The sequence below is a fragment of the Mobula hypostoma genome, chromosome 9 (assembly GCF_963921235.1).
Source record: "Mobula hypostoma chromosome 9, sMobHyp1.1, whole genome shotgun sequence".
Lineage (NCBI taxonomy): Eukaryota > Metazoa > Chordata > Chondrichthyes > Myliobatiformes > Myliobatidae > Mobula > Mobula hypostoma.
This window is the reverse complement of record NC_086105.1, coordinates 52,828,086-52,841,982: the sequence shown is the minus strand read 5'-3', so window position 1 is coordinate 52,841,982 and position 13,897 is coordinate 52,828,086. Positions and strand designations below refer to the sequence as shown.

General features: G+C 42.2%; 1 protein-coding gene across 12 annotated transcripts in view; it reads right to left on the bottom strand.

The window, feature by feature from the left end:
• cnot4b (CCR4-NOT transcription complex, subunit 4b) overlaps positions 1–13,897 on the bottom strand; it is a 176,195-nt gene that overhangs the window by 90,053 nt on the left and 72,245 nt on the right. For all 12 annotated transcript variants that reach the window (XM_063058285.1, XM_063058292.1, XM_063058287.1 and 9 more), the window contains exons 5-6: positions 12,355–12,456; positions 10,415–10,540 (exon numbers count right to left, since the gene is read on the bottom strand). In XM_063058285.1, coding sequence (XP_062914355.1) covers positions 10,415–10,540; positions 12,355–12,456 — 228 coding nt within the window. The remainder of the gene's footprint in view (positions 1–10,414; positions 10,541–12,354; positions 12,457–13,897) is intronic.

Sequence of the window (13,897 nt, the reverse complement as noted above, 5' to 3'; positions counted from 1 at the left end):
ATTGGGTCATGCGGTCCACTACTCCTTCTGAAGTCAACAACCAATTCCTTCGTCTTGCTGACGTTGAGGGATAGGTTATTGTCTTCGCACCATGCCACCAGGTTTTTAATTTCCTCTCTGTACTCAAACTCATCATTACCTGAGATACAGCCTACAATTGTTGTGTCATCAGCAAACTTATATATTGAGTTCGATGGAAACTTGGCTATACAATCATGGGTGTACAGTGAGTACAGCAGGGGGCTGAGTACACAGCCTTGTGGGGCACCAGTGCTTAGAGTGATTGTAGAGGAGAGCTTGTCCCCTATTTTTACAGCCTGGGTCCTGTCTGTGAGGAAGTTGAAGATCCAGCTGCAGATCTGAGTGTTAAGGCCCAGGTTCCGGAGCTTAGGAATCAGTTTATTTGGAATGATAGTATACCATCATTCCCACAATCCTGATTGTAAAGCTGCAGAACCTGGGCCTCTGTACCTCCCTCTGCAATTGGATCTTCAGCTTCCTAACTGGAAGACCACAATCTGTGTGGATTGGTGATAACACATCCTCCTCACTGACAATCAACATGGGCGCACCTCAGGGGTATGTGCTTAGCCCACTGCTCAACTCTCTATATACACATGACTATGTGGCTAGGCATAGCTCAAATACCATCTATAAATTTGCTGACAATACAACCATTGTTGGTAGAATCTCAGGTGGTGACAAGAGGGCATACAGGTGTGAGATATGCCAACTAGTGGAGTGGTGCCGCAGCAACAACCTGGCACTCAGCATCAGTAAGACGAAAGAGCTGATTGTGGACTTCAGGAAGGGTAAGACAAAGAAATACATACCAATCCTCAGCGGGATCAGAAGTGGAGAGAGTGAGCTGCTTCAAGTTCCTCGGTGTCAAGATCTCTGAGGATCTAACCTGGTCCCAACATATCAATGTAGCCATAAAGAAGACAAGACAACGGCTATACTTTAGAGTTTGAAGAGATTCGGCATGTCAACAAATACACTCAAAAACTTCTATAGTTGTACTGTGGAGAGCCTTCTGACAGGCTGCATCACCGTCTGGTATGGAGGGGCTACTACACAGGACCGAAAGAAGCTACAGAAGGTTGTAAATCTAGTCAGCTCCATCTTGGGTACTAGCTTACAAAGTACCCAGGACATCTTTAGGGAGCGATGTCTCCGAAAGGCAGCGTCCATTATTAAGGACCTCCAGCACCTAGGGCATGTCCTTTTCTTACCGTTACCATCAGGTAGGAAGAACAGAAGGTACACACTCAGCGATTCAGGAACAGCTTCTTCCCCTCTGCCATCCAATTCATAAATGGACATTGAATCTTTGGACACTACCTCAGTTTTTAAAAAAAAATACACAGCATTTCTGTTTTTGCACTTTTTAAAATCTATTCAATACACATAATTGATTTAAAATCTATTCAATACACCTAATTGATTTACTTGCTTATTATTATTTTATTTTATTTATTATTTTTTTCTCTGCTAGATTATGTATTGCATTGAACTACTGCTGCTAAGTTAACAAATTTCATATCACATGCTGGTGATAATAAACCTGATTCTAATTCTGAAATAAGTTTACAAAATATAATTCAATATGTGAAGTGTGCAACACAGGTAAAGAGCAAACAGTATTATAACAGTAAACAGTTCACTGTTCTAGTGACGCAACCTCAGTGGTGGTAGGGTATTCATCAGTCGCACTGCCTGGGGAGGAAAAGCTGTTACCCAGGTTGGCAGTTCTAGTCCTGATACTCATGTACCTCCTTCCTGATGGTAGTGAGTCAGGATATTCAGATATCCACTGATCTGTGTTGAGTGTGAGCAGCAAATGAGCCTCCATCAGTGAAGATTTCTGAAGATTCACTTTTTGCTGGTTGAAGAAATTTCTCACCACAAGCCTACCCGAGCTTCATACACTCCACAAATATCCTTGCATTTACCTAGTTTCACCAAGAACCTTTTACATTTCAGCAAATTCACCTCTCTCTAAATTTCCATAGAAGTCCAGTCAGCTTAATGTCCCAATATGTAACAAACTTAACTCAGAAACCAGTGAGTGAACCATATAGCTTTTCCTCATGTACTGTTTATGCTTCCTTAAGCAAGAAACTAGACCTGGACACAATATTATGGATGTGGGTCATACCAGTGCAGTAAATTCGCTTTGCTCACATCCAAATCCTTTATGAAAACCAAGTTAAATGTCTTCAAAGAGGAGTTATTTAGAAACAGGAAAAATCCGAGCTTTGACCTCAAAGAAAGCTGCATCATCAGCTTTGCCTCTCATCAAATGCCACTGTGTTTTAGAACAAGGCCAGGCTAATACTGTACATCATCTTGGCCCAACTTGCCACACCTCACCATTCTACATTTTCCCTATCAATTGCTATTGGACGACCAAGCCTACAGCTGCCATATCCTTTCTTTGGTCAAGTATCAAAGCATTTGCTAGCTTCCAATTCACTATCACTGTTCTGGTAATGTTTGGAAGATCACAAGATTCAGCATCTGTTATTGTTCCAACTACCTTATAAATGCATGGTATCGGCCATCTGATCCAGGAAATCTGATGTTACTCACCCCTAGAAATACTTCATTTCTCTCAGTTTTGTGTTTTCATTCCAACTTAAAATGGGAAATGAGATAACTGGAGTAAATTCTCCAATACCTTCAGACAGAAAGAAAATGTGCTCTTCATATCACACCTCTACAGGGTATATAATCAACATAATATATGGCAATGTTCTTCTGCATTAATAATGATAGTTAGATTTATAAATTACATCCTGAAAAATCTGAAATAGTGACCAACATTCATCTATGAGCAGAACACAGGAACATGCGCTTTGCACCTGACCATGCCAATCTTATTAATGCCATCTGCCTTTAACACTGGTCAGTTTCTGTGCCAGTCTAACTACTTTTTAATAAGTTATCGTTTCTTCTATTAACACCTCTCCCAACAGCACATCCTAGATAGCTCCACTTTGTAAAAGTGTTGCCTTGCACATCTACTGACAAATTTCTCTCTCTCACCTTAAACCTATGCTTTCTAGTGTTTGACATTTCCACACTATGTAAAAAAAACGAACTGAAGTGTCCATGCCTTCCAAGATTTAACACACTTCTACTGGGTCACTCCTCAGCTACTGATACTTCAGAGAAAACAATCCAAGTTTGTCAAACATTTGCTTTTGGCTTGTACTCCAATCCAGCACAACCCCAGTGAACAACTTCTTCAGCCTTTCCAAAACCTCCACACTCTGCCTGGAATGTAGTGAATAACGAGTCACTCATGAGATGAGGACTGAACACAAGCTATAATATACTAGCCAACAAGTCATTAACTTGCACTCCAAGCAGATTCTGCCCAGATACCACCTCCAGGCAAGGGGTCTAAGGCATAGAAAAATTTGGGAACCCCTGATTAGTGTGGCAAGATTAGAATGTATTACTTTTCAGTTGGCCTGCAGGTGGCAGCAGTGAACCACTTTCTACAACTGCTCTGAATATTGTGAAGGCACATGCCACATTGCTATTGGGGAGTTCAGAATTTAAACCCAGTGACAGAGAACAATAGACAATAGGTGCAGGAGTAGGCCATTCAGCCCTTTGAGCCAGCACCGCCATTCACTGTGATCATGGCTGATCATCCACAATCAGTATCCAGTTCCTGCCTTATCCCCATAACCTTTGATTCCGCTATCTTTAAGAGCTCTATCCATCTCTTTCTTGAAAGCATCCAGAAACTTGGCCTCCACAGCCTTCTGGGGCAGAGCATTCCATATATCCACCACTCTCTGGGTGAAAAAGTTTTTCCTCAACTCCGTTCTAAATGGCCTACCCCTTATTCTTAAACTGTGGCCTCTGGTTCTGGACTCACCCATCAGTGGGAACATGCTTCCTGCCTGCAGCGTGTCCAATCCCTTAATAATCTTATATGTTTCAATAAGATCCCCTCTCAGCCTTCTAAATTCCAGTGTATACAAGCCCAGTCGCTCTTTCAACATATGACAGTCCTGCCATCCCAGGAATTAACCTTGTGAATCTATGCTGCACTCCCTCAATAGCAAGAATGTCCTTCCTCAAATTTGGAGACCAAAACTGCACACAGTACTCCAGGTGTGGTCTCACCAGGGCCCTGTACAGCTGCAGAAGGACCTCTTCGCTCTTATACTCAATTCCCCTTGTTATGAAAGCCAGCATGTCATTAGCTTCCTTCACTGCCTGCTGTACTTGTATGCTTGCTTTCAGTGACTGATGTACAAGAACACCTAGAACAGGGAGGTTTCCAAGTCAGCATGGGCAAGGCTTGCTGTAGGCAGAGGCATTGCTATGCACCTGCTCTAATTGTCATTCAAGTTGATGGGGTTTGTGGTTTGAGGGAAGACTAACCCAGACAACTTTATAAGACAGATATTGCATTGTGTAGAGTGTGATGTGATGTTTGAGGAGCACTCATCCAGGCAGGTGGAGATCACGTTGCCAACATCTGCCTCTCACACTGTGGAAGGCTTTGGAAAGTCAGGTAGTCAAACACTTTGCAGAATATCCAGCTTCTGAGTTGTCACAGAATACTAAGAGGAGGGTCTTTTCAGCCTGGCACTTATTTGGTACACTCATTAGACCAAGTCTTGGGTCTTGCTGCACAGAGGTACAAAAATTGTTTCATTATCTGGGTTGCAAATGCTATTGCAAAGTTGAATAAACATTTTCACTTCTGGTCTTGTAACCAAAAACATTCAGCAACAAATTAGCTAAAGGAAGCTGGGGACTAGGTGACTGGCCTAAGAAACTCCAGTTGCGCTGATGAGGTCAACTAACAATCTTAACCATTTTTTTTCCCCATTGAGCTTGCTTTATTTCAGTTCTTGATCTTGCGTTGTCAAATGTTGCTTTGATGTTCATACATTTGGCAGATGGCTAAGGGAGGCTCAGCCAAATGTCAGAGCAGTCATAGGACTATAGAGGCCGAACTTGCCAGGCGTTGTTGTTCTGCACTGTTGGTCTGGTGACTAGGTTTGGGAAAGGTTAGGGCTGCTGGCAAACGTGTGTAGCATTTTCCACAGCCGGGGAGAGAAGGAGCAGGTGCTATGGTACGAGGAAGTAGGGCTGGTGGCAGCATGTGCAGGGTTAACCACAAACAGTGAAGAGAGGAGCAGATGCCCTGGTCAGGGTTAGTAGCAGCAGGGTGTGTACAGTTATCCTGAGTAAGAAAGAGGACAAGCAGGTATCCCTGCTGAGGTACACTATTGTTTTACTTTGGGAACAGAGCATAGTGAGCCACCTTGCCACCAAGACTGTAGTGAGACCTGGAGTAAAGTGATTATGGTGGAATTGAAAATTGACGTCTGTTCAAGAGACCTCAATGTTGAATTAACAACACTGCCGACTACCTCACCAATAATAAAGAGCAGACTCAATGCGTTATTGCTGTACAGGTAACGTTCACTTTGCCAGACATATTCACATCCCCCAAAGAATAAAGACAGATCAATGATATGGTAATTTTTTTGGATTACATTTGCCTGAGTTCCTATGACGCTGTTTATTACAGTAGTAATGTTCACCTGCCTGGGGACATGCCCATAAGCCATGGTTTGTGACAAATATGCTAATCCACTTGAAAAACAACTCCAGAAACCCGAGTTATTCATCTTGGTTTGCACTGAACATCGGCCCAAGTGATCCATCTCTTGCTTATATGTTTAAAATTCGCTACAGCATGGAAGTACTTAGAAAACACTAATTCATCGAACTATTGAGAACAATTAAATAGTCCATCCACTTTAAGCACATTTACAGCATGCAAACTGCTGCACCAAACCTTGATTGGTCATAATTAATTCTAAGTAAGCAGCAAGAGCAAGTTATGTCAAAAGTAGAGAAAAATAATCCTCTTCTCACAGTCAAAGGATGATAATGTAAATTGATCAAGTATTTCCACCAGGCACCAAAGGAATCTTGATCATTAAGTAAAGAAAGAATATTAACCTGAAGCACCTCAAAAGGGCACAAGATGGGTTAAACTATTCTCGGTATTTCATAAAACAGGTTAAGATAATCTAATCATTACATTTTGTTAAAACTGCACAAGGAAGACCAAAGAAAAAGTACACAGGTGTCCACTTGAGGGCACTCTTGAATAATATAACTCAGTTCTCTTTCCAAGGACAATTACCATCATGTGCTCGAGTAACATAGAAACATAGAAAGCCTACAGCACAATACAGGCTCTTCGGCCCACAAAGCTGTGCTGAACATGCCCTTACCTTAAAAATTACCTAGGGCTACTCATAGCCCTCTATTTTTCTGAGCTCCATGTACCTGTCCAGGAGTCTCTTAAAAGACCCTATCGTATCCCCCTCCACCACCGTCGCCGGCAGCCCATTCCACGCACTCACCACTCTCTGCGTAAAAAACTTACCCGACATCTCCTTTGTACCTGCTTCCAAGCACCTTAAAACTATGCCCTCTCATGCTAGCCATTTCAGCCCTGGGAAAAAGCCTCTGACTATCCACACCATCAATGCCTCTCATCATCTTATGCACCTCTGTCAGGCCATCTCTCATCCTCTGTTGCTCCAAGGAAAAAAGGTCGAGTCCACTCAACCTATTCTCATAAGGCATGCTCCCCAAACCAGGCAACATCCTTGTAAATCCCTGCACCCTTTCTATGATTTCCACATCCTTCCTGTAGTGAGGCGACCAGAACTGAGCACAGTACTCCAAGTGGGGTCTGACCAGGGTCCTATATAGCTGCAACATTACCTCTTGGCTCCTAAACTCAATGCCACGATTGATGAAGGCCAATGCACTGTATGCTTTCTTAACCACAGAGTCAACCTGCGCAACAGCTTTGAGTGTCCTATGGACTCGGACCCCAAGATCCCTCTGATCCTCCACACTGCCAAGAGTCTTACCATTAATACTATATTCTGCCATCATATTTGACCTATCAAAATGAACCATCTCACACTTATCTGGGTTGAACTCCATTTGTCACTTCTCAGCCCAGTTTTGCATCCTATCAATGTCCCACTATAACCTCTGATAGCCCTCTACACTATCCACAACACCTCCAACCTTTCTGTCATCAGCAAATTTACTAATCCATCCCTCCACTTCCTCATCCAGGTCATTTATAAAAATCACGAAGAGTTGAGGTCCCAGAACAGATCCCTGAGGCACACCAGTCACTGACCTCCATGCAGAATATGATCCGCCTACAACCACTCTGCCTTCTGTGAGCAAGCCAGTTCTGGATCCACAAAATAATATTACCTTGGATCCCTTGCCTCCTTACTTACTCAATAAGCCTTGCATAGGGTACCTTGTCAAATGTCCTGCTGAAATCCATATGCACTACATCTCCTGCTCTATCTTCATCAATGCACTTAGTCACATCCTCAAAAAATTCAATCAGGTTCGTAAGGCATGACCTGCCTTTGACAAAGCCATTGCTGATTATTCCTAATCGTATTATGCCTCTCCAAATGTTCATAAATCCTGCCTCTCAGGATCTTCTCCATCAACTTACCAACCACTGAAGTAAGACTCAGTGGTGTATAATTTCCTGGGCTATCTCTGCTCCCTTTCTTGAATAATGGAACAACATCCGCAACTCTCCAATCCTTCAAAACCTCTCCCGTCCCCATTGATGATGCAAAGATCATTGCCAGAGGATCAGCAATCTCCTCCCTCGCCTCCCATTGTAGCCTGGGGTACATTTCGTCCGGTCCCGGTGACTTATCCAACTTGATGCTTTCCAAAAGCTCGAGCACATCCTCTTCCTTAATATCTACCTGCTCAAGCCTTTCAGTCCGCTGCAAGTCATCTCTACAATCGCCAAGATCTTTTTTCGTAGTGAATACTGAAGGAAAGTACTCACTGAATACCTCTGCTATCTCCTCCAGTTCTATACACACTTCTCCACTGTCATACTTGATTGGTCTATTCCCTCACGTCTTATCCTCTTGCTCTTCACATACTTGTAGAATGCATTGGAGTTTTCCTTAATCCTGCTCACCAAGGACTTCTAACGGGCCCTTCTGGCTCTCCTAATTTCATTCTTAAGCTCCTTCCCACTAGCCTTATAATCTTCTAGATCTCTATCATTACCTGTTTTGTTTTAATCTTTCATAAGCCCTTCTTTTCTTCTTGACTAGATTTACAACAGCCTTTGTACACCACAGTTCCTGTACCCTACCATCCTTTCCCTGTCTCATTGGAACGTACCTATGCAGAACTCCACGCAAATATCCCCTGAACATTTGCCATATTTCTTCTGCACATTTTCCTGAGAACATCTGTTCCCAATTTATGCTTCCAAGCTCCTGCCTAATAGCCTCATATTTTCCCTTACTCCATTTAAGCGCTTTCATAACTTGTCTGTTTCTATCCCTCTCCAATGCTATGGTAAAGGAGATAGAATTGTGATCACTATCTCCAAAATGCTCTCCCACTGAGAGACCTGACACTTGACCAGGTTCATTTCCCAATACCAGGTCAAGTACAGCCTCTCCTCTTGAGGGCTTATCTACACCTAACAGACTCCACCCCATCCAAACCCCCCGCTCTAGGGACATGCCAATCGATATTTGGGAAATTAAAATCTCCCACAACAACCCTGTTATTATTACACCTTTCCAGAATCTGTCTCCCTATCTGCTCCTTGATGTCCCTGTTACTCTTGGGTGGTCTATAAAAAACACCAAGTATCGTTATTGACTCCTTCCTGTTCCTAACTTCCACCCACAGACACTCCGTAGACAATCCCTCCATGTCTTCCTCCTCTTCTAAAGCCGTGACACTACCTCTGATCACAGAGCCACACCCCCACCTCTTTTGTCTCCCTCCCTGTCCTTTCTGAAACATCTAAAGCCTGGCACTCGAAGTAACCATTCCTGCCCCTGAGCCATCCAAGTCTCTGTAATGGCCACGACATCATAGCTCCAAGTACTGATCCACGCTCTAAGCTCACCCGCTTTGTTCATAGTACTCCTTGCATTAAAATAGACACATCTCAAACCATCAAGTCTAAGCGCATCCCTTCTCTATCACCTGCCTATCTTCACTCTCGCATTGTTTCCAAGCATTCTCTACTTGTGAGCCAACTGCCTCTTCCTCCGTCTCTTCAGTTTGGTTCCCACCTGCCAGCAATCCTGGTTTAAAAAATTCTTCCCAATAGCCTTCTCAAACCTCCCCGCCAGGATATTGGTCCCACTTGATTCAAGTGCAAGCTATCCTTTTTGTACAGGTCACTCCTGCACCACAAGAGGTCTCAATGATCCAGAAATCTGAATCCCTGCCCCCTTATCCAATCCCTCATCCACACATTCATCCTCTACCTCACTCTATTCCTGTACTCACTGTCACGTGGAACAGGCAGTAATCCCGAGATTACTATCTTTGAGGTTCTGTTTCTCAACTTCCTTCCTAACTCCCTGTAGTCTGCTTTCAGGACCTCCTCCCTTTTCCTGCCTATGTCATTGGTACCACAACCTCTGGCTGTTCTCCTTCCCACTTCAGGAAATCATGGACGTGATCAGAAACATCCAAGACACTGGCATCTGGGAGGCAAACTACCATATGTGCTTCTTTTCTGCGTCCACAGAAACGCCTGTCTGACCCCCTAACTCTACAGTCTCCTATCACTGCTGCCATCCTCCTTCTTTCCTTCCCCTTCTGAGCCACAGGGCCAGACTCTGTGCCAGAGGCGTGGCCACTGTTTCTTCCCTCAGGGAGGCCCCTCCCAACAGTACTCAAGCAGGAGTACTTATTGTCAAGGGATACAGCCACAGGGGTGCTCTCTAGCATCTGACTCCTACCCTTCCCTCTCCTGACTGTTACCCACTTATCTGTCTCCCAAGGCCCTGGTGTGACTACCTGCCTACAGCTCCTCTCTATCACCTCCTCACTTTGAGTACTGGCTTTCAAGTGAAATCTGGATTTTACTTGTCTTTTTTTGGGTGAGGAATCTGAGATTTCTGAGATACCTCAATGATCCTTATGGTCTAACTGAACCACATTCAACTCTAAAACTTACATTATTGAAACTGAGGTTCATACGTGCTGAAAAACACTCGACTGTTTTGCTATTGTGAAGTTAAATAATAACGGAAATACCACCTTTTTATTTAAATGCAAGGACTTGGTCAGCCACTCATTTCAATTAAATAACAAAAAAGTGCAAATGTTCAGAACAGATGATCTGAAATAGTAACACATTTACTGTCCCTTTCTCCAGTAATGCTGATTGTCCCCAGACTTCTGTATTTATTTCACATTTCCATTTGCAGTTTTTTTTTTGGCTTTTCAGTAACTAGTTTTGAAGGGTTGATTTTCATGGGCTTTGTCCCAACAGTGCCTATCATTTTCTTTACGAAGGTATACATACCTGCATTTCCTCTTTAGTGAAACTGGCTGCTTCATCCCCTAGCTCATGCAAATACATACAGTCTGGTTTAGGACACTGCATATTTTTTAGGAAATAACTGCAATACTTCGTTGTGCCTAAAGATGCCTGAGAGAAAGAAAAAAAAGGTCAACAATCACGGTCACGTCAGAACTTAATTCTTAATACTTAACCGGCTGCAACTTTCCTGTGATTCAGATCCATCAAAAAAATTGGAAGACTCACTCTTAAGTTATTATAATATAGATACAGGCTTGCATTATTGGTAATTGCCTGTACAGGGTTAAATAGTTAGCAGTTGTTTTACTGCTCGGCGTTCAGTGTTTGTCCAGAGTTGCATACTCTTTCTATATGAAGCAATTTATTCGGATTTATACTCGTCCCCCAATGGGTGCAGGTGAAGCAAACTAACTAGCAATTTGGCAATTTTATTTACTGATAAGACCATAAGACATTGGCCAAATTCTGCTCCTTTCAGTCCATTGAGTCTACTCTGCCAGTTGATCATGGCTGATTTGTTATCCCTCTCAACATCTCTCTCCTGCCTTCTCCCCATAAGCTTTTAGTCCTTTACTCATCGTGAACCTAGCATCCTCCGCTTTAAATATGCCCCATGACTTAGCCTTCACAGCTGTCTGTCGCAATGAAATTCACAGGTTCACCATCCTCTGGCTAAAGTTCCTCCTCATCGCTGTTCTGAAGGGACATCCTTCTACTGAGGCTGTGCCCACTGGTCCTAGACTGTCACTGTTGGAAGCATTCTTTTCACATCCACATTATTTAGATTCTGCTGATTTGTAAAAAATCTTTGGATGTCAGAGGTATTTAAGACCTATTATAAAACCTCTCAGCTTTGGAGATGGGGCTCTGCCAACTGTCAAAACTTTGTTTCAAAGTTTTGAAACAAAACTGTATCAAAATACTGAGCCTCAGATCAAAAGTCAGATGCAAATTCATGGAGGATTTGTTTTGATTTAACTGAACCTTCATTTAAATAAGCCAGTACCAATTTCAGATGATTCTTAAAATGGTTTATGATACTTTAGTCTTTTAACCAAACAGTTGCTCCTTCATTTAAAATCAAAACTGTACTGAAGACCAGTGACAACTTACACTTTATCAACAAAATGTCGGTAGAATCCAACTTTAAATTAGATTAATGGTTAATATTTTGATTTAACCAAAGTCCTCTAATTTCCTGAAATGAATAAGATAATTACTGATATAGATAAAATATCAATGAAGTTGCAGAGAAAAGGAGAAAGATTAATAGTGTTATAGATCACAAGCGGCTGAACTAATTCCTTTGGTGTTGCATTCCGAAGAGAACAGAGATGTGGAGGAAGTTATGTAGCCGGAGTGCACTGAATCTGCAGAATTCAATGCCACAGACTGCTGTGGAAGGCAAGTCATTGAATATTAAAAGCAGGGTCTGATATGTACTTAGTTAGTAAGGGCAGCAAAGGTTATGTGAGAAGGCAATAGAATGGGGTTGAGAGGGAAAATAAATCAGCCATGATTGAATGGTGGAGCAAACATAGGAGTGGAATTAGGCCTTTCCTATGTCTTTAGGTCTTATTCCAGGTACTACAGAAACCCGAGTTTCTATAGCTGTTACACTGACATGGCTAACATCTAATCTGGGCAATTCATGAGATCAAATAATAAACTAATTCAAATCCAACAATTTTATTTTGATATTGTTGCCGATGTACAAATTTACTTTTGTTCATGGTAAAAATACTGCTGTACTTCACCACTTGGCTTCTCTCTCAACTGCATTGTTGCTTACATTTCTGTCACAATTTGACACTTCATTTGTACAAAACTGTTGCACTACAGCTGCACAAGTTACACAGAAACTTGGAGATCTAAAAGCATTGCATGCAGTAAGCACAGGAGACTATAAATCAATTTCCTACCTTAAGTGTCCTGCCATCCACCACCACATTATTTACACACTGTATTGCTCTTAGTGCATCTTCAGACCGCATGTAGGTTACATAAGCACTAGCACTGGGACCCTTGAAGAAACATCAATTTAATTAGCACAAGGTGAAAAAAAAATCTCCTGCCAACCAACATTCAAAATCATACATGATTTGTATGATTAGTTAAAAGATAACATGATCTGCAGGGATAAATACAGTATTCTAATACAGGTTAAGATTCTAAAACTGCAAAGAATGAAAAGCAATGATTACAGGGCTGCAGGCCAAGAACAAGTGGGACTGAAAAGTTTCACTGCTGATGGATGCAAGAGTATGGACTTCATGTCAAATCGTGGTCTCTGTTGTTATAATTTTATGATTCTATCCCATTAATCCCTCTAGTCTGCTCCTTCAATGCTTCTTTTAAGAAACAACTTTTCTCTCAAAGTGTTCATCCAATTGTCTTTTCATGCTACTAATGAATCCCCTTCATCACAACAAGTGCATTTCAGATGAGGAGATGAAGGAAGATGCTTCACACCACCTTTGGTTCGTTTGACACACAACTTCAATTTGTACTGTGTACTGATCCTGCTACCAAAGCAAACTGCTTTGCTCATTTACTGATTTAAAACCATATATCATTTTTACTAAAATCTAATCAGATGTCCTCTCAATATTTTGTACTTCAAGAGAGCAATCATTCTTTCCTAGTACCATTCTAGTAAACTTTGCCTGCATTAGTTACCCTCCCCTTCTTCACCGACACCCAACCACCCCGCCTCCTCATCCGTCCAACAAGAGCTTCAAATCCTTCCGAATACAGTCGGCTGTCCGTAACCGCGGGTGTTTGGTTCTGGGACCCCCTGCGGATACCAAATTCCGCGGATGCTCAAGTCCCGTATATAAAATGGCGTAGTATTTGCATATAACCTATACACATCCTCCTGTATACTTTAAATCATCTCTAGATTACTTATAATACCTAATACAATGTAAATGCTATGTAAATAATTGTTATACTGTGTTGTTTAGGGAATAATGACAAGAAAAAGTCTGTACATGTTCAGTACAGACGCAACCATTGTAGCTCTTCTGGGAACGCTGATGCTATCTCAGCACCAGCCGATGCCGATTCTCCCGTGATCTTTAAGTTCTTGAGGCTGCAGCGCTTTACACAGCCAGCCAGCCATCCCTTACTAGCCCTAAACTCCTTCCTCTCGCTCACAACACAAGTAGCGAATGAGGTGAACAATGCTCAAACAATGAGTAATACTTTTAATCTCTAGATTACAGTACTGATAACACCCAATACAATGGAAATGCTATGTTAATAGTTGTTACACTGTATTGTTTAGGGAATAAGGATGCTTTGGAGGAAGCTCAATAATACTAATGTCAGGATCTGTGCTCAAACAAGGGCTGGAGAGAGAACTTCCGATTTTTTTTCGATCCCAATCCGCGGATCCGGAACCTGCACCTGCGGATACAGAGTGCTGACTGTATATGATGCCAGGAACTGAAGTGTAAACTT